Consider the following 20,735-nt stretch of genomic DNA (forward strand, 5'->3'; position numbering starts at 1 on the left):
CAAATATTTAGACATTTTCCCATTCATCCGAATACGGCCGGGGTATCCATTTTTCAATGATCTAAATTGATCATTAATGATCTATTTATCATCACCATTAAAAAATATATACCCTTAAATCGAAAAAATAATCATAGCGTTTTTTTGCTTTTTTTTACATGTAAAATAATAATAACCTCTCCTAGACCCCAGTTAGCTGATATATTGATAAACTCGGGATTTCCAGTCACAGGATCACAGGTAAAGAGTACACCGGCCACGTCGCATGGAATCATTTGTTGCACGACCACCGCCATGGGCATATTCAGTAACTGACCATAGCGCCTGGAAAATTGAAAAAAAAAAATCCAATGTATTTTTCTATTATTACTGAATATTACTGAGACAAAAGGTGTAGGCTTGTTTAAGATTCTGCAAATCGGTGCCGCTATGGATCGGTTCAGCATTTTTTTAAACAATCCGTAACGAAACCGACGTGCAGAATCGGAAACCCCAGTCACCTCTATATTCGTGGACCATCCCTTTTCTCTTCTCCTCTCTCACATTCTAATGACCAAGGCTCTCTCTTTGCGCTGACTGTCATGCGTCGAACCTAATTATGAGATGACCATATGATCAGAGGCGAATTTATGGTTATAACCCGCTTGAGTCCCCCGCCTGTAAACATGCCTGTCTTTAGGTCCTTCTTTTGGTTACTCACATGCTTGCGTACTCTCAAGGTCACTCTCTTGCTCACGCACGTTCTAGGCCACTCTTTCGGTCATTCATATGCTTGGACACGCTTTGCGTCACTCTTTTAGTCCTTAACATGCTCTCATTTGCTCTAGGTTATTTCACTCTTTTTGTCATTCACATGCTTGCGCACGATCTAGGCCACTCTTTTGCCCACGCACGTGCGTGCGCACTCTTTTGCTTACTCACATGTTTGCGAACTCTCTAGGTCACTCACTGGCCTAATCTCTCCCTCTGGACAGAGATTATAAAATTTTGCCGCCTTTCTCCCATGATGTACCAATTTTCTTAGCCACTCATTCCTAAAATCTGCCGCTCCTCCGAACTTGCCGTCCTGAGCTACAGCCCGCTGTAAAATACGCCACTGCATACGATCCGTATTTTACGGGACACATTTTTTTTTATTAGTGCTTTCGGAAATATTTCTCTTAATTCCATCAAACTGATTTGATCAATTGTAGTTCCATGGCATTAAATTGGTAACAAATCGAAAGAAGAATTAAATTATGACTGGCAATTTGTGTGAGAGGTACGCGCTTTCGCGCCCTTTTCAAGATCTACCCTAGTATACAAATATCGAGCAAGTTATTACTCTGAATAGAATAAATTGTACAGTAAAATAATATAAAATTGATAAATATTTACACATTATTTTGAAGTTATTAAGCAGGTTATTCAATAGAAAAATTGATATAATAAAATATTTTTTTGAAACAAAATAAAATTCAAACCTTTTGTATTGAACTGGATGGAGGAAAAACTGAGATGCCCAGCACTTCCTCACGGCATCTAAAACCTATTCAAGAAAAAAAAATCCAAGTCATTACCTATGGAAATCAACTAGCATAAAATATCTAATCGGTTTGGTTCATACGGTGAAAAGAAAATTTTATTAATTTACAATTTCCGGCTCAGAGCTATAGTTTTTCCTTCAGTATATGGCATTATCTATAATCTACCTAGGGTGATTTTCTCATCATTTGGTGTAAAAACATAAAATTAATGTAACAGAAAATGCGCCCGTTAATAACTGGTAAAAAGTTTTTCAAAAATTGAGATTTTTAGTTCAAATTTCGAATCATAATTGCCCGTTCTTTTCCTTTCAATCCTAAATAAGTTTCCATTTGGCCAGCAGCTGACATTTGAGCAGTATCTTCTCCTGAAAACACACACAAATATAGAAATTTACCAAAAATGCGGAAAATGTACGCACTCCATCTAAATTTACTAAAATATATGTTTCGGAAAATAAATGCCCTTGTGCACCTAAAACCCAATTAGACGTTGTTGCTCTGTATCTCCTGAGAGTGACAAGAAAAAACAATACTTGTTTATAAGTGCAATATTCGTGGAGAAAAAACACCATTAAATGCGGAAAAACCGTTTTACCCTCATTTAATGCTGTTTTCCCCTCAACTCTACTCCGTTTTTTGAATCCGAATATCTCAGTGAATATTGCACTGGAAAAAGTGGAATTTTTTGTTGGCATCAGGAAAGACAGGGCAACAGCTTTCTCATTGGGTTTTGGGGCGCACGGGGATTATAAAAAAAGTGAATTTTTTTATTTAATACCTATACAACCCCTTGCAACACTGATGACATATCTAAGTAGTACACGCTATTTGGAAACTTTTTCTAAGTGTAGAAAAAGGAAGTATACCTGACCTCCAGGATCAACGGTTCGCCAGTAAAATATCATATCCCCTGTTTGCTATACACCCTGTATAGTATTGTATTATGAATATGAATTATTTATGTTCTTATATTTCATAAGCATCACGGCATCTTCATCCCCGTTACATGTTTATTATTCACGCTAGTTGCACATATCTTGCCAACACTTACTATAATATTTCTGTATTTTACCCTTGTCTGTCACTTACCCTTTTTGCGTCTTGTGTTCTTGATGGGAAAACAACTCTTTTCTTTCGCTTTCTCTCTTGTCTTAATAATGCTTAATATTACAGCCATTACAGCATCACTCTTTATTGTCATTAATTATTGTATTTTTATTTTTTTCTCATGAATTGTAATATAATTTTATTGTAATGATTTTTAATTTGATAGACTTGGGTTTTTTTTACCGGTTGCGGAAGATCGTACAGCGAATCTGATTTCGGTCCAACTCGATCCAAATGTCATTTGTAAGTCTTTTATGACAGAGTTGACGACTCTTTCTGGTATGGAAGTTTTTCTCACTTTGTCTGACAATCTGCAAAATACATGTAATAAATACTACATAAAATATGTAATATTGAATATCAATATGAATACAAATACGAAATTTAAAATCACAGAAATAACAACATGGTTGTCGTAATCTATGTTTAGATAACTTCTTGATTTTTCCAATCATGAATGTCAAATTTTCTTTTCGAACGAGTATGTTTTGGTAGAATTTACGACAACAGAAAAGCCACCTTGGAGCGGCGGTTTTGCCGCTCCAAGATAGAGGACGATGTGTTCGCCTGTTTATACAGTCGAATCCCGTTATGCGAACGTCAAGAGATCGGAGAAATAACTTCGTTATAATGAAATTTCGTTATAAAGGAATTCCGTTGTTCCTATGCAAACTTAAGGGGGGGGGGATTAAAAAGTGTTCGTTAGAACGAAATTTTTGCTATAACGGTATTCGTTAAAACGGAATTAAACTGTATACGTGATTTGTCCCCCTATCCAGCCGATACTGTGGCCACCAGGTCTGATGATGGGAAGTAAAGTACTTGATTGACAGCGTATAAATAGGTCATGGTTGAAACTATAATATTCATTACCACTAGAAATCTTAAATACTTCAATCATGTCCTTCAAAGGAGAAGGAAGCCAATAATCATTTTATCTCCGAAATATATGACTTGTGACGGAATTTTGTAGGGGAAACGTGTGTTCTGCGGTATCGAGCGTGTTATACGTTCAGTAGATGCTGCCACCTGTTGTCTAACAGAGGAACTGAGAGTTTAATGGTTTAACCGGAAGAAGTCTGACCAATTTTTTATATTAAAATGTTGACTTACATTGATACACATTTCTAATATAGATTATTTCTGTATCGAAAATTCTTAATATTAATTCTACTTACGCCATACATAGAGTTGAAATATCAACATCTTTATCGCACCTGCAAAAAATGAAAATCACTTGAATTAGGTATGAATAAGGGATGTCATAACATGTTACTGGACTTAAAAAAACGAATTGTAATCGATGGCATAATATGATTGATGCTCAAAATCAAAAGAATATTTGGATGTCATTCAAAACGACGTGAGGCCACCGAAACGAAATAAATAATTTAGTGGCAAATAAATGTGAGACAAAGAGAACTGCCTTATTTCATATATACTCGTACTGTATCTCGAGTTCGGAATTACATGAATATTACATGAATAATTATAATTATTGGAAACAATTATTTCTTTGCGCATTGCACCATTATTTTCATTTCATCTATTCAAACTGAAAATCTTGAGTTATACTTCGTTGCTACATTTGATCATTTTTGTCACACCACGGTCATTTTCTGAGCAGAGGTTAAAGACGCTCGATATAACGACTCCCTTCATCCCGTCGAAAACGGACGTTACATTGAGAGGGTAGTTATATCGAAAGTAAAACATATATGATAGTCGTTATATGAAAATATTTGGGACTTAACCTGCCGGTCGATGTAATGGAATGGTCGTTCTAACGAGCATTGACTGTAATTAGATATTTAAACCGGGACTTACAGTTTATTCACGATTCCGAACGGCAGCGCCTTTTGACTTTTTAACGCAACTCGGTGTGGGACTATCAATCTTTTTCTGGTGTCATGCTGTCGCCGGATCCATTGTGCCTCCGTGTCAGAAAAGTTTCTGATAAAGACGAACCGATATGGAACTCGCGATACCTCTAAACATCCTCTAGTACTATAGGTGAGTATCTTAACGACTTGGGACACCGCATCCCGATTATTAAAATAAATATACCTCTTCCGGATTATTATGTCAAAGTATGTATGTAAGTGTGTGGGAAAAAAGATTCGTGATTTAGAACGTACCAAATAGATTTCTCAAACTTCTCCATAGCTTTTTCCAAGTCACCTTTAATGAACACTTTGTAGGCTTCCGTTGTCACTACCACACCAAAAGGAACTTCAAACTGTACGTGAAGAAACTACATTATCAATATATATATAATTTAAATTCAAAATCGAATCAGAACTTAAAAATGAAAATGCCGTTAACAAAGGAGGATGAGATGAAGCTCTAAGAAACTATATTTGCATACACGGCTATCCTTCAGGTTTTTGCTGAGGGTGTATAATTTGCCGAGTGACGATCCTTTCCCTCCAGTCAGTTCGGGGTTTTGGCAACAGGGATCTTGAAATGGCACGCTAAGAAGCAATTCGTCCTTCAAGTGACCTGAAGTACAAGGAAGGAATTAGTGATAAATAGAGATAAGTCGAGTCATTCAAGACCATCTGAAATTAACATGGAAATTTGGTTCAAAATTTCGTATAATAATGGTTGCTCTAATGTGGGGAAAGCAAGTTGTCTCATGTCATCATGTCTGTTGTCATCGTGAGTAAAAGATTTCGCAGTTCTTACCGCATTTTTGTATGAATGTAGATCTGGCCTCCAGGGGTTTGATTTTTGATGAAGGCTCCTTGACTACCCTGTAAATAAAATCACAGAAAATGAGTTCAAAACACAAATCCATGTTCGAGGTGAATTTTAATGAAAATATATTTCATTATTTCTTCTGCGAGACAGAAGAAATAATTGTTCAGCTGAACATGTTTTCTTTTCCTTTTAGTGTTTTTTTTTTTTTTTAAATTTTAAGGTGTTTTGTGTTTTATTCTATTTCTTGAAGGTGTTTTATTTGTTTTTTTTTTATTTAATTTGTTTTGTGAGTTTTAAGGGGTCTGATGCATGGTAAAGTATCCGAAACCTGTATCTTTTTATAGCAAGCTTTTATACATTCGATGAGTATGCGACTTCAGTTTCATTTATAAGCCAACAAAAAAAGCCAACTCACCCACTTAATACTAGTCCTTTACCTTCAATGCCATTCATTACCATCGTACTCTGTTCCAAGTAAATATCTCCACTGACCTCTTTTTCGAATTTTTTCTTCAATAAAGGTTTTCTTAAGACGTCAAACAAGTATCCCTCACCATCTACAATGAATGAAAATATAGATATGTGCGGTAAAAATGTGATAAATCCAGTCTCTATGCATAATCGCCGATCATTTTAATGAGCTTGATAAATTACTTTTGCCGGCGATTATGCGTAATACCAAAGCGTCGTTGGTAAACATGATAAATCGTACTAAATTCATCACATTGGCCGGTTTTTATGCATAATCACCATTTCGTATTGAATATGAGTAGTAGGTTTTTGATATAATAAATCGGTAACACTGTCGTGATAAGATTTATTGTTTAGGTGACCGAACTTGTGAGCCAGAGCCTGAAACGTATATGATGAACTTCTGATTTAAAGAGTTTTTCCGAACATCCCCGAAATAACTCCTATGTGGCGAATTCTGAAATCGGACCTCGATATAATGAACTCTGTTTTTTCAAATTTTACGATTGTAACCCGATATTATGTATCATTTTATCAAATTACCATCGCGTATAAATTTTTGATCATGATTTACCAACGACATTTGGGTATTATGCATAATCACCGGTAAAAGTTATGCATTTCTCAAACTTACCTAGATGATTCACAATTATGCCGAATAACTTATTTATCACATTTACCGTAACATATATATGTTACTGTCAAAGTCCAAAATTGGTCACTTCGTGAACTGGCTTCTATGTTCAATCCCTAATCCCTATTATCTCGATCCTTATGATTTGAGGTCATCGCCACGATAGCGTATTTTTTTGTGATAATTATGACATTTATAATTAGCCATTAACGATTAAAGAAATATGAATATCGCAACCTTAGTGTATCCATATATAGAGACCGATATTCAGGGTCCGGTCAAAGACAGGCGATAGCCCGAATTTCGGACATTGGCTGGTTCAACTGAGCCAACCAGTTCTAGAAGCGGTGAACTTCGAGATTTAGCCCCAAAACATATACATATATTTTCAAAATTATCTTTTTAAATAGTTTAAGAATAAGATGATCTCCTGCTCATCCTTGGAACTAAATACTTCATTTCAGTGGAATAAAATTCAATTTGATCGACACCAAAATGCTTGTAATCGTTTGTTTTACTGTTCCACGTAATCTAAAAGTTTACGAGTTTCTATTATAAATATAAGTGATAATATCGTTTTATGAAAATTATAAAAAAACTGCAATACTCAATAGTTTTAGTAATTAATTTTAATTATAAAATAGAAAAAATGGGTAAATACTTGCCACAATCGAAAGTAAATCTCATATTACTCTCCGTAATATTTTCTCTACATTCTTTGATGGGGTGGATGAATCCATTCGACTTCTGGACGTATCCGAATGTGAATCTGGGAAACAAAGAAATAAATAAATATTGAAAGAGTACTTTGAAAATTCAAGGATAGGCCCTTATTAGTTTAATTAGCCATCAAAGGTGTTATTTGTTAGTATATTATGGATGACTATTGAATCTTTTTATATCACTCATCACACAGCTGTATACGTAGTAAGACTACCTACAGGATGTTTCAGAAGGGTCTCCCTGAATTCGAAATGACAAAACTTCGAAGCAGTGACAGATAGAAAGAAAGAAAAAGCAATTAGTTCGTTTAACGGTCAAGCCTGGAATTTTAGTTAAGTCGGTTTGTGGAATTAGTTACAACTCTGGCTAATAAATGCTGCCACAATCTCGGTGCAATGTGTTTTAAACATGGAGTGATATTGACTTTCGCAAACATGGATTAAATATCGAAACGATGGACTCAAAATGGACCGCTTACTCAGAAATAACATGACAAAAGTGAAGATTCGAAGTTTAAGGGCACTATTTCCTGCAATGTCTATACCGCAATGGATACGTATGCATAGGAGCGCAACTAGATACTTTGCCTGCCGGGGCAAGCACGCATTTACCCCGTGTAGAAGAAATGTAGTTAATTAGCAGTTGTTGTAGTTGATGTTGATTAACAGTGCTTTAATCAGCAGTAAAAGGGTGAATTCGGTGCTCTTTTTGTTCCAGAGCCAGGAGCACCAGACCCTCTTGCTCCGTCCTAGTTGCAGCCTTGCGTATGCCTCACAGATGAGCTGTTGAAGCTGATACACCGTTTGAGGACCATTACTGTAAACCTCTAAATGGTCCCACGGAAAGAAGTCACGAAATGAAACAAATGTGGGCCGTAAACTAACCATTCCTGTGCCCTGTGCAAGAATTTGCATTTAGGCCCCTTCTGGCCCATTCTTGGGCCCCCTTCCAAGTGGGCCCTGTGCGGGTGCACCTGTTGCCCCTGCCTAGTTACTGAACTAGTGTCATCTATCCATTTTATCATTTGTTTCCTCTTTCTATCCGCCACTGTTTCCAGATTATATCGTTTTCATAATTAGGGAGTCCTTTCTGAAACATCCTGTAGATGTATACAGGGTGATTCAGAAAAGAGGGGGAAAACTTTATGAGGTGATAGTATACACCAATACAAACAGTTGTCACCAAAGAATGCATGGTCTAACATGAAACGCAAACACGCTAGCGCGTTGCGAAACGCAGCTCCACAAACGTTAAAACGGCATTCCTGTTTAAATTTATCGGGAGAAAAAGAACATCATGCATGCAAGTGTAGCCTGGGGAAGAAGAAGAAGAAACCGTATGCAAGTCTGCTTCACGGTGAATAAAAGATGCGGACACCAGCCAGCCCTGTGAAGTTATTCCAGGGTGCAACCGTTCTAACAGTTGTAAAGTACGGGATAATGACGCACCCTGTAGCACGTTTGCATTTCATTTTAGACCATGCATTCTTTGATGAAAATTGTTTGTTTTGTGTGTACTACCACCTCGTAAAGTTTTTCCCATCTCTTCTGAATCACCCTGTATACCACACCGAATATCAAAATCAATAAAAATTGTTGTCTACGAATGTGTATAAGTATTTAAAACCAATTTTGATTACGAATATTATGAAATTCCATATTTATAACAAATGTGGAAAAAATATACTATACTTGAATAATATCATCCTCTTTCATGCCAGAAGCACGAATGTGCAATGTCCTTGAAAAAAAAAAAAGAACGCGTGGTAAATGATGTTTAGGGTTCACTTCTACCCACGTTACTTTATGGAAGTTAATTTCCTAGAACGTTTTGTAACGTGCTTCAATAGGGATACACATTCGTGTTTCAGGCACAACTTGGGGATACCAGAATAACGTATACGACCAGCTGATAAAAAAAAAGAAGAAAAATTTGCACATTCGTGCTTCTGGCATGCGGGGATGATACTGCACACAAATAAATACTGAATATGTTACTGTAATAAAATTACTTTGGTGAAATTCCAGGAAGCTGGTGAGTCTCCAGGTGAATTATAGCTCCAGTCTACAAAAATTAAAGAAAATCATATGTCACATTATATGGCTACTGCAATCATCATAACTAACGCTTTTAATAATAATATCAACGTGATAAATGCGATATTTTTGAAAACTCTATACCTTTAAAGTTCCGTAAATCTGTTGAATGTTACTGTCGGCAACCATCTTCCTACAACCTGTAAAAAATATCAACCTGTGACGTTATTACTATTGAGCAAACATTGGAGCTATAACAGAAATGAGTGCGCGTAGTAATGTATGCACCTCTGTAACGCCCTCTGACTCCCCAAAGATATATCTCTTGTTCTGTACCGTCGCACTTCATTGTTCCAGAGATCATTCCTGGTTGCTCGTAACTGTCTAAAACACTTCGAATTCTGAAAGACAAAAAAATGAATGAAATGATTTTTGATTAATGTGATTAAGTCATGGTTTCGCGCATAAATAATCTCAAAAGATTCGAGTAGAATAACACTGTACTTACTCGTTCAAATATCAGTTAAAGTGACGGTTAAAGCAGGTCGGTATTCTCCAGTGACCGGCTAAACAACTCATAGGTTAACCGACGATGACGATGATTGTTCGATGCTTATTCGTCAGTGAAGGTCACGCGTTAGGGTGGATTCACATCTACAGACACTCACCGTGTCGTGTCAGACACGGCAAACATAAAATCAATGAGCGCATTCATATATATTCGTATTCCTATCCTGGCTACACAGGCACAGACAGACATTCTTATTTTAAAGAATGTTTGCCGTGTCTGACACGACACGGTGAGTGTCTGTACATGTGAATCCACCCCTTCACTTCTTTTTCGTAGAAGAATACACATTATCTTCTTTTCCTCTACTGCTGCATTTTTTTTTAATGTGAATATATATCTGATGATACTGGACGCAAAGCTCACAATTGCAGACAATGTCACCACATTGCGATTGGGAGAGTGACATCATCCTTGGATAAGTCGCAATCTGGTGGCATTGTCAGCAATTGTGAGCTTTGGCCTGAGTTAGCTCCGACTGTCCATGTACGGTCCCGTTCAGTGCACACGAGGTCCAAGGAAAGATTGAGATATTCGTTGCCCCTGTAGTCTAGTGGGTTAGGGTGTTCACCTGGAAAGTGAAAGGAGGTTTGTTCAATTCCCCGCCGGGGGAGTTAAATTTGCTCTCTTTCCAAAATATATCTTCTCATCAGCCAGCTGTTATAAACCTTTACACTATACATTACTCCGGTTTTTGTGTCTATTCTAGTCTGGGTACCAACCAGGCTGGCGGCCCACATTCGTAACCAAGTTGTTTTACTCTATATCTGGGAAGGTTCTCAACGCAAATAGAAGCCAACGATGTCGTGTGGTGGATATTCTTAAACAAAACCAATGGAAAACCCCTGATTTTAATACCTCCTTCGGTCTGGGGACCAGGCTCGTAACGAAATTGTTTTTCGCTATATCTCGGGAAGTTCGCAAAGCAAATATACAAACATCATAACGGGCTAGCTGAACCAACGAAGTGACTGAAAATAAAAGACCCATAAAAATATGGTTGACAAACTTTACGAAAACTGAATTAATTAATAACGATATAGAAAGAAGCCAACGGCGTCATCTGATAGATAGTTTTGAGAAAAATCCAATGAAGCACATTTCATTGTCATTACCTATCACGAGATTGAAGGCACAAAGAACGTATTTACGTCTAAACTTGCAACCATGTCTATGACACACAGCCTACCCTAATTTCCTTTCCAAAAAGAAAATGGAGGATATTCGCGTTGCGTGATGTTATTTATATTTCTGTTATTGCTAAATTTATTTTGTGAAAGAGAACAAATTGATGCGAGTTCGAAAAAGAGATGCTTGTTATATTGATAAAGCTACGCATATGTTTAAAAATCAAAAAGAGAGCCATTTGCCACGTGAAAAACACCTAGCCAGATTGCATTTCTAGAAGGGTAGAGGATTATCATATTCTCAAGCGGTTGATGAGGTATGTAAAGCTTTGTTACATACTTGTTAATTGTTAATAAAATGAAGAAGACTCGGGTACACTGTAACCAAAATCGTTAAGAAACACTCGAGATCCTCCCTAGCAGGGGGGGGGGGTTGTCTGGTTGCGCCGGGCGCAGGATCAGAGGGGGCACGAATTTCACAATTAAAACTCACCTTCAACATTACGAGCAGGCGTCAGAATGCATGCTTGCCCCGGCTGACAAACATATAGTTGTGACCCTAGATGTACCCCCCCCCCCTCCATTGTCTTTATCATTCTTTTTCAGAGTCATGATCATACATAGCGGAAGAATGAAGCGTCTTTGTACTCACCTCTGAAGATTGAAGATAGGAAACGAGAAAATCGAAGTTGGGGACGCGGCAGCTTTTGCTAGAATTTTTGTGGGTATGTCGTCGTTGTAATCGAATACTTCCGAAGAAGCCTTCCATCTGTAGGAAAACACAAATGCTATATATATAATGAACATGTCTTTATAAAAAATAACTGATGGAGTTTGAGCTCATCATAATTTAATTGAAATTGAACTCACAAGAACGTGAATGTAACATGTTTCAGCTTTGAATCCTGTCCTTTCCCTTCTTTCGAAATCTCCCTACGAAAAAAAATTAATATAGTGAATATTTTCTGTATCAAAATATAAATCTCTTCAATTTTAAAAACGTCTGAAAAAAATATGCAAAGTGAAGCAAATATATTTTGAAAACGGGGAAGAAAAATGAAAATTTTCGTATTTTTCTTCAGCAAAAGCACCAAAAGTATTTTACTGCGATTATCATAAAAAATCTCATTTAGAAGACATAGTTATCACTATAATTTCAAATCATACAATTACGGCTACAATTTTTAGCACTGCAATCACAATTACCATTAATAATTTTGTTTCGAGTTCCGAAGAAATGTTGACGCATGTGTTTATGAATGTAGCGTAGAAACTCTGGCGTTGGCTAAGGCAGGGTGTGAAAATTGTCCAGTGCTTGCTCTCTTAGCCGTTTTAGGTACCTTATAAGGTGCTTAACAGAATGCCGTTGTTGCATGCTAATCGAGACTACACATTTATTTTTATATTCTCGGATAAAATGCTTCTCACATCCCCAAATAATAGTTTGAATTCAACCACGAATGTTTCTGTAAAAAAAACTCTGAATCAGAATTGTAAACTTTGGGTTCGAGTCTGATAGGTCCTAGCAGCGAAAAATTAACCGTAGTAAGTCGGTTAAGGAACAAAAGCCCGAATCAGCGTGTGTATTCCGAAATTTGGACTAGCTCAATGGTTAACCTTCAAGCGGCATTGACGAGATTTCTCGCCTCTTTAAACGCCACTTATTTTAGCATTGGCAGGGGTCCAGATATTTTGTAAAGTTGATTTCTCAATGGGGGATGCTTTTCCCTTTTCTCCTTAGTTTGCTCCTGCTGAAAGTCTGCTTCATCAAAGAAGATATGACATTTTGAATGGGATTAAGTGATTTCTGCTGTGCAGAAGTTAAGCAATCCTTTAATACAAAGAGTTTATTGAGATGTCAATAAAGACCTCGCGAAACCAAAATCTAGGTATTTTTTAATGATAAGTGAGCAGGTGAAGAGAGCGACAGCTTCAAGATAATTGTTCAGGAGTTTTTCTTTGGAAACATTTCAAAGCCAAACTTTTCATTCAAAGCACAGAACCAGCAGAGTTCTACTCTTTAAATATGTTTAACATTACTTGTCGGTCTTACTTGTTGATGACAGTTGTTGAGAACAAAGATAAATGGAAGAGTGCTCTTTTTTTCCTACATTTTTAGTGGGAAAATTCGAAATTTTTTGAACCGTAGGAATATTGATATATCTGTTAGCGTTTTATATGCATATGTTAAAAATCTGCTTAAAAGAAAGCATTCGTAGCTGTTATGGGCCACAGTTTAGATATTGCTAGTTTATATTATAATATAATTTAAGTTTATATACAAGATATACAGAAGACTGGATGTTGTGAAGATATTTATTATTTGAGATGTTAATTTTTTAAGGAAGGAAAAAACTCATCTCTGCCTCTACCGGGAGTCGAACCCGGGTCTCTCGATTGCCGGACGAGTTAAGTTTATATTATAATATAAAGTAGCAGCACCTAAACTGTGGCCCATAACAGCTACGAATGCTTTCTTTTAAGCAGATTTTTAACATATGCATATAAAACTTTATATTACAATATAAACTAGCAGTATCTAAACTGTGGCCCATAACAGCTAATAATAATAGTAATTATTATTATCTACGCGTGTACAATATTCACATCTGAAAAAAAGCAGCTTTAAGAAAAATATTTTCTTACGTTTAGGTTTTACATCAACAGAATCTATCGGATATTTGGCTGTGTCATTTCACGCTTGTTTTGATATCATCTATGCAACCCCCCCCCCCCCCCCACACACACACACAAACACTGGTTTGAACTAACCTAAGGATTCCGTTGAAAAAAATTCTCCATTTTCGGAATGGTGATAAACACTGAACCGTGAATCTTGCCGAACCGAAAGCGTTCGTTTCGGAAGTTTCTTTCTGAAGTTGGTATTCTTCGGGGAGACTGTATATTTTCCCATCAGAGAGCCTGAGATGAAGTGAAGAGCAGACGTAACCATGTGGTCTTCTCGACACGTGGACTACCAAAGACTCAGAATTCGAATTGATTCCATAGAAAAACACATCATCGGAAATCTGAAATAAATATGTACAAAATGTACTCGGAAACACTCGCAAGGTGGAGCTCTGGTACTTATTTATGTGACATCTTCAAAAAAAAATAAAAAAGAATCTAACAGAATGCGCCAATTCGTGGTACACACACTATATTTAACACTTTGCGAGAAATTCAAAATTCACCCTCCTACATTCTTACTTTTCTCAAATTGGCTTTTTCCTGACGAGTATCTAAATCATACTCCTGCTGAGGGACGAAGAATCCAGTCTTTTCTGGTTGTCCGTCAACTTTGTAGTCGTACACATCCAATCGACGGCGGTGTAGTCGCCTGACAACGCATAAGTATAAGTATGAGATCGAATAGTAAAGCCAATGTAATGGTCCTGCCAACGAAATAACGGAAAAGGTTCTATGCATGCATGCATAAAGATTTCAAACAAAATATATACTAACTTTATACAGGGTGAGTAGGGGCAAAAAGGGGCTTCTGCCTCACCGCAGCCGCCGCAGCCGCAGCCATTCCCCATTCCGCAGCCACCGCATCCTTCTAGTCCGCAGCCATCCCCCACTTTTCCGCAGCCAGCACCTGAGTCATTTTCTTCTGTGATAAGAGATCTTTCTTAAATAAAACTTTAGTGTCTGACATCAAGTCAACGCAGCTGTAATGACGTCAAAGATTTTTCAACGCTGTCCCCATTCCGCAGCCACCGCAACCTTCCATTCCGCAGCCATCACCCACTTTTCCGCAGCCAGCACCTGAGTCATTTTCTTCTGTGATCTTGAGGGGTCTTTCTTAAATCAAACTTTAGTGTCTGATCACTCCCATGACGTCAAAGATTTTTCAACGCTGCCCCCATTCCGCAGCCACCGCAACCTTCTATTCCGCAGCCATACCCCACTTTTCCGCAGCCAGCACCTGAGTCATTTTGTTTAGTGTGATAAGAGAATCACTTCTTTCTTGATTCAGAGGGATCTTTCCTAAATTAAACTTTAGTGTCTGATGTCAGGGGTTGCGTTAGCAAGCTAGATATTTAAATTTCTACCAGGGATCTTTCTCAAATTATCGTTTTTTAACTTAATTTTTTTCTGTCGTTATTCTAAGAGGGCTCAATTATTTTGAAATAAAAATCTCCCAAAATTATCGTTTTTATTTTTAGCCACTGCAAGTCGTGTGGGGTCGTTCTTGAATTAAACTTTTTCATATCATCCTAAAAAGTTTTCCCCAAGTCTCAACGATGATGTCACAACACTCCGTGATAGGATTTAGAAGGATCTTTCTTAAATTAACGTTTTTTAACTAACTTTTTTTCAAAGAGGTTTGATGAGGGCTTAAATTATTTTAAAATAAAAAATTATCGGGTTTTTTTTAGCCACTACGATGCAAGTCGTTCCTAAATTAAATTTTTTATGTCACATTTTCTAAGGTTCCAAGTTGTTATTCTTGTTCCAAGTTGTTACCAAGTTGGTATTTGTATTTGTATTTGTATTTGTAAAAGGGCTCGTCATATATTAAATTATCTTTTGGAATTTCTTATTTCTATCTCAAGTGATGAGATTTTTTTTTTTTTTCAAAGAGGGTGCAATTCCTAAATTATCGTTTGAAATTTTTTTTTTATCCCCATGTTCAAATCTGACTTTCAACCAAATAATGCGATTTTTCACAAGAGGGGACTTGTTCATAAATCAGCTAGTAAAAATGCATGTAAAAAGACTTTAAATCTTACGCAACAAAATATTTGAATAGTAATATATATATATATAATCACCACTTTATATTTTTGTATACGTCCTTCCAAATTAACGTTTTCACTAATACCATGATGTCACAACACTCCGTGATGGGGTATTTTTCAAAGAGGGGTTGTATCGTTTGGAAATTTTTTTTTTTTTTGTGAAATTCGTCACAACTCTGACCTCACATCCGTCCCTAATGTTCTATACCTTTTTTCTTTTTTTTTTAAATTTCATGCCCATGACGTCGTCAGGTCATTATTCTGAAATATTTTTTTTTCACAGGGGTCGTTCTTGAATTATCGTTTACGCGTCGTTAAATTATCGTTTGGAAAACTTTTCATTCTGACATGTTTTTTACCATCGTGTAACTTCTCTTGAAATACGAGTTCGTTTACTTATCTGAGAAAATTTTCCGAGCTGTAAAATAAAAGAGTTACTACAAATGAATTGCAAAGTCTTTTTTACAAATCAAGTTTTCAATTATTCAATATTTTAAATAATTTTCTTCAATCATACATTTCAAATTTTCATAATTAATCAAATAATTCTCCGTGGCGTTATGATTTTCCACTAGAATTTCAGCGATGTCATGAAAGTCAAGGCATGATCGTAATATTTGTAATAATGTTAAGTTATCAAGCAACTGCGTGCCCAGCTGATAGCCCATGGCGCATCCACGACAACTAGATATTTTTTCCCCTACGAAATCATAACTTCTTTTAAACTTCCGACTATAGCAACGGTAATGTAGAACTTGTGTTCATCACTTTAGCTTGATTTTTTCTTTTACGCTAACTCTTCTACTATTTTTTCCAATGACATCCTCTCTAATGTTCTGGGTACAGTAACATAAAGTTAATTTTTGTTGGAAAAACTATAAATTGCGAAAGAAGGAGGGAAAGCTCCAATACAATTCTTCCATCTACCGAGATATCACACTTAGTACGAGAAGAGGTCAAAGAGAAATCGAACTAGCGCAAAAACACTCTTGATCGCTATAGTTCATTCTTTCTTAACAGTCAACCAACAGGTAGACACTTTTTGCTTTCATAAAAAATAATATATATTTTTCACATGCATTTGTTAATCTTGAAGAAACCCCCGCGTCGTTTTAGTGATCTCACAGTCAAATAGTGTGATAAGACAAAATATTTTATCCGAATGTATATGATTTCCTGAAGTAACAAAAAAAATTAAAGGTCATCTTTCAACGAAGAGTCAAGAATCACTTACCATGGTGGATACTCATTCATCGTTTATTGAGAGCATGCAAAAGAGTTAGCTTACAGTGTTTAGTACTAGCTTCAATCTTTTACCTGCAAACTTACGCATTTGTCAACATCGGGAAAAAATAACAGCGAAGAAGAAGATGCTATAGAAACAATAAAATCAAAAATATAGTAATACCAAGAGGCTTTGAAATACTTTTAACATATATTTATTTTTATTGATTATTCTAGATAATTTCTTTGAATCGTATCATCTCCCACCCAACTCAGCATTATCATCACCGCGATTCATTACTGGATCTCCATTTGGATTTACCCACATGTTTCCTCATTCGTAAAACGTTCTGGGTGCAGCTGTGAATCTGATAATATCGGGGTGGTCGCCTTTGATGGCGAACTTGAGATGTCGATTAAAAGAAAGTCATTGGCTGATTCACGATTATTCGCCCAATCTCGAACCCGTTGTTGAGTCTAAAAATGAAACATTTGGGGGAAAAAAAAACCTTTTATTTTAAAAATAGATAAATTTAAAGAATAATTTTGCTATTTTTTGAGTTTTCCTACAAAAAAAAATTTCAATTTTAGTGATGAGGATTATATAGACAACCGAAGAAAAAACTTTTATTTTGTTTTATTTTTTTATGTCCTCCTAGTATCACAAAACAGTTTGTGAAACTATGACGTTGAAATTGGATAAATCGTGTCGATCAAAAGACGTCTCGCACTTCGATAGTATGTTTAAAATGTTGATACTAATAGGAAAGCAATATTTTGTAGCATCGATTTTATTTTTCTATTGAGCATAAAAAATAGTTTAAACAAAATAATTGAAGAATTGTGTCAGGAATATTATGTTTATTACAACTGACTACATTCGAGACACTTTTAAAAATAGAGCAGTCTATACAAAACGTATGTTTTTAACTATAATTCAGAGATATTTTTTAGCTGTTACACATTATTTCATCGAAATTAGCTTATTTTTATACTTACGCTGAACATTTTACACTGAAAAACTAATGTATATAGTCATTTTTATACACTACGGGGCTATAGCAGTTGTCAATTCAATGAATTAGAAGTTCTAAGATATGCTAAATATTTTCGGAAATATGTTAATTTTTATGAAACAATACATGAAGTTTGAAAGAAAAGAAATTCAATATTTTATATTTAAACACTTGTAAAATACAACTGAGTATATAGCCAGTTCATTGCAGTTATCACCTGAAAACCACGACTAAAAAATTTCATTAAAATATCGAACATACTTTTGAGAAGATGAGTTTTGCACGCAGTGAAGTAACGAAAAACACGAATCTTCATGAACACGTTTAAAAATTAATTGAGACCTATACTCTGGTTGAATTGACTCAGCTAGAATTTTTTTCATCACTTCATATGTATAAGAATAAAATAGTTGTGTATTTCTATGAAAAAAAAAGAATCGCTAATTTCCATGATTTTCGTCATTTGAAGATAGTCACAACCTTAAGTTCACATCGAGAAACGTTCATAACGTTATATAGATCGCTAATAAATGAGAGATGCACATCACACACTCCTTATTTTTACCTTTAAAAATCGAAAACGATGTTAACTCTGTTGGATAATTTTAACCGCTTGATGGGCGTACATATTTAAAATGCAGGTTAAACACAACCCGATAAAACCGACACCACCGATAATTCTTTTCATACTCTTTTAAATTTTCAAGACAAGAGAGGACGGAACTTTTTATAATTAAAGACTAATACAATGTTGTTAGAAAGAAAGTCAAAATTAACAGGAGAACCATATAAAACAATTGTTTTATTTCACAGTAAGAATCGATAAAACGGAATAAATTGAAAACTATATCAATTTTCCTTTTTTTTCTTCGTTAATGAATTTCCCTCCTCAGGAGACCTTTTCATAGATGACTGGGCATTCCCTTCCAAGGTATCACATATCTCATGTTATGCTCTCATTCTATGCTCATTTCAAACTGAGCGAAGTCATTAAGTAAATCACACTCATGCTGCATATTGTAGAACAGCCTAGAAAAATTCAGCTGAAATGTGAAGAAGAAAATCGCTGTCAAATTGAGGTGAGTATCCCGACACGCTCTCGCTGTTTAAACTCCCAATGACAAGTAACGCGGATAAAAAATGAATACGTACGGAAAATCGTGACGTGGAATACAACAATTTCAATTAGAGTGAAATTGATTCGAAGTATATTTTTGATAAGAAAGTTGCTGTCTTTTGAAAATGTCACTATCTTCATAAATCCGTAATTGTAATAGTTCAACCTCTCATAAGAAAGTCGCAAGCAGACGTGAAAAAAATTCTTCACCTCCATTCTTCAATTGGCATATATGAAGTAGTTGCATATCACACGACACCTGCGAGAACACTATGTATCGATCACATATTCAGAGACCCTCGCGAAGAATGGTAATGAAAATTTTTACAACGTTGAACCTCAGCGTGAAGAAAATTCCTCTTCCGTGCGTCATTCAGATCACTGTATAGACTTTTTTCCCCTTCACATCTCTGCTTCTACACTCCACATACCAATATAGCACACATTTTTTTTAATTAATTTTTTTTTTCTGTTTAAAACATTTTTGTTTTTTCAATTTTTTAATATTTTAAACTCTTCCCCAGATCTAGTTCTTACATTTTAACCACTCCCGGAACGCTAAAACTTTAGCTAAAGCACAATGGCCCTGCTGCTTTGGGTGATATGAACATGAAACCAGACTTTTCGAAACATTCATCGGGGAATCCAATAGTATATAGGATGGAAGACCGAATTGTCGCTGCAAAATTTTCGCTTTTTCTTCGAATTTCACGAAAATCGTATGATAATTTTCATTTATTCGGACCAAGTCTGCTACAACCATCTCGTACGGGTTAAAACCCAAGTACCACCCAAGTTTGCGTATGTTTCCATACACCCATGAAACCTGGGAGAATTCTCCATCACTTAAATCGTGAACACTAAATGATGCCTTATAAATGTTATGATATGGCTCATCTGTTTCCAAGTTAGAAAAACTTTATTCCTTAACAATAAATTCTCGCGATCTTAACCTATAACACTCAACATCTGACACGCATGCCACAGCAAACAGGAAGAAATTTACTTACTCATAGAGTGTAGAAACAGAGATGGAAAATCTAAATACACTAGCTGGAATCGAACGAAAGAAACAAGGTGATTACAGTTTATTAGACACTCGATCAAATATACTTAGATTAGGCCAAGCTGACGAGTTCCGCTTGTATAGAATTATGCTAAAATATCAAACTTCAACTAATTTGGGGGGGGGGGGTGTTATGCCGCCATTGTAGCCGTAGTTAACATTTCAACCCTAAGTGGCTAAGAATAGAGGCATTAGTTAGTCAGTCACACGAGTGTTTGTCCATCCTTACGTCTCTTTTTTGATTCATATACCAATGTGTGTGATAATCAAGTGAAACCAACAGATCCGTAATATGCAACCCCTGATACGAGTTCATGAAGTGAGGGGTGCTAAACTGAGATAGTTGTAAATAGTCAAAAAAGTGGGTGATAAGAGGATCGAATGATAAGAGTGAGTTGTTATCTCGAACGTACTCATGCTAACTCATGCAACCTTCTCCTCAGATTCCATCACACATGATGTGTAGTATGTGTAGAGACAGATACATAAGCTCACTGCGAACAACCGAGAGTGCGTGATGAATTAAGTTACAAGTGTTTTTACAGAGGGGAAGGCTGGTGCGTCAATACCAAATCATTACCCCATGATAATGATAATCAGAAGAAAAAAAAAATAGTAAGAATTGTAATCGAAATCACATCAGACACTAATCAACAGTGGACACTTTTAATC

At 36.0% G+C, this 20,735-nt stretch overlaps 2 protein-coding genes across 2 annotated transcripts in view; both read right to left on the minus strand.

Annotated features, from left to right (window-relative positions):
• The window catches only part of LOC149070527 (uncharacterized), a 28,274-nt gene extending 26,746 nt beyond the window's left edge, over positions 1–1,528 (minus strand). The window contains exons 1-2 of the mRNA XM_089249027.1: positions 1,464–1,528; positions 177–324 (exon numbers count right to left, since the gene is read on the minus strand). Of these exons, the coding sequence (XP_089105153.1) occupies positions 177–302 (126 nt within the window). The 5' untranslated portion in view covers positions 303–324; positions 1,464–1,528. The remainder of the gene's footprint in view (positions 1–176; positions 325–1,463) is intronic.
• A 226-nt stretch (positions 1,529–1,754) lies between these two features.
• Positions 1,755–20,735, minus strand: part of LOC149070528 (uncharacterized) — a 32,800-nt gene continuing 13,819 nt past the window's right edge. The window contains exons 2-16 of the mRNA XM_089249029.1: positions 14,106–14,290; positions 13,668–13,924; positions 11,766–11,828; positions 11,548–11,664; positions 9,489–9,601; positions 9,345–9,400; positions 9,176–9,228; positions 7,107–7,210; positions 5,752–5,893; positions 5,322–5,389; positions 5,002–5,135; positions 4,772–4,872; positions 3,812–3,850; positions 2,817–2,944; positions 1,755–1,891 (exon numbers count right to left, since the gene is read on the minus strand). Of these exons, the coding sequence (XP_089105155.1) occupies positions 1,794–1,891; positions 2,817–2,944; positions 3,812–3,850; positions 4,772–4,872; positions 5,002–5,135; positions 5,322–5,389; positions 5,752–5,893; positions 7,107–7,210; positions 9,176–9,228; positions 9,345–9,400; positions 9,489–9,601; positions 11,548–11,664; positions 11,766–11,828; positions 13,668–13,924; positions 14,106–14,290 (1,658 nt within the window). The 3' untranslated portion in view covers positions 1,755–1,793. The remainder of the gene's footprint in view (positions 1,892–2,816; positions 2,945–3,811; positions 3,851–4,771; positions 4,873–5,001; positions 5,136–5,321; positions 5,390–5,751; positions 5,894–7,106; positions 7,211–9,175; positions 9,229–9,344; positions 9,401–9,488; positions 9,602–11,547; positions 11,665–11,765; positions 11,829–13,667; positions 13,925–14,105; positions 14,291–20,735) is intronic.

Source organism: Pholcus phalangioides, unplaced genomic scaffold, assembly GCF_987345545.1.
Source record: "Pholcus phalangioides strain wild (caught in Gottingen) unplaced genomic scaffold, Ppha-v1.0 ptg000021l_1, whole genome shotgun sequence".
NCBI classification, from domain to species: domain Eukaryota; kingdom Metazoa; phylum Arthropoda; class Arachnida; order Araneae; family Pholcidae; genus Pholcus; species Pholcus phalangioides.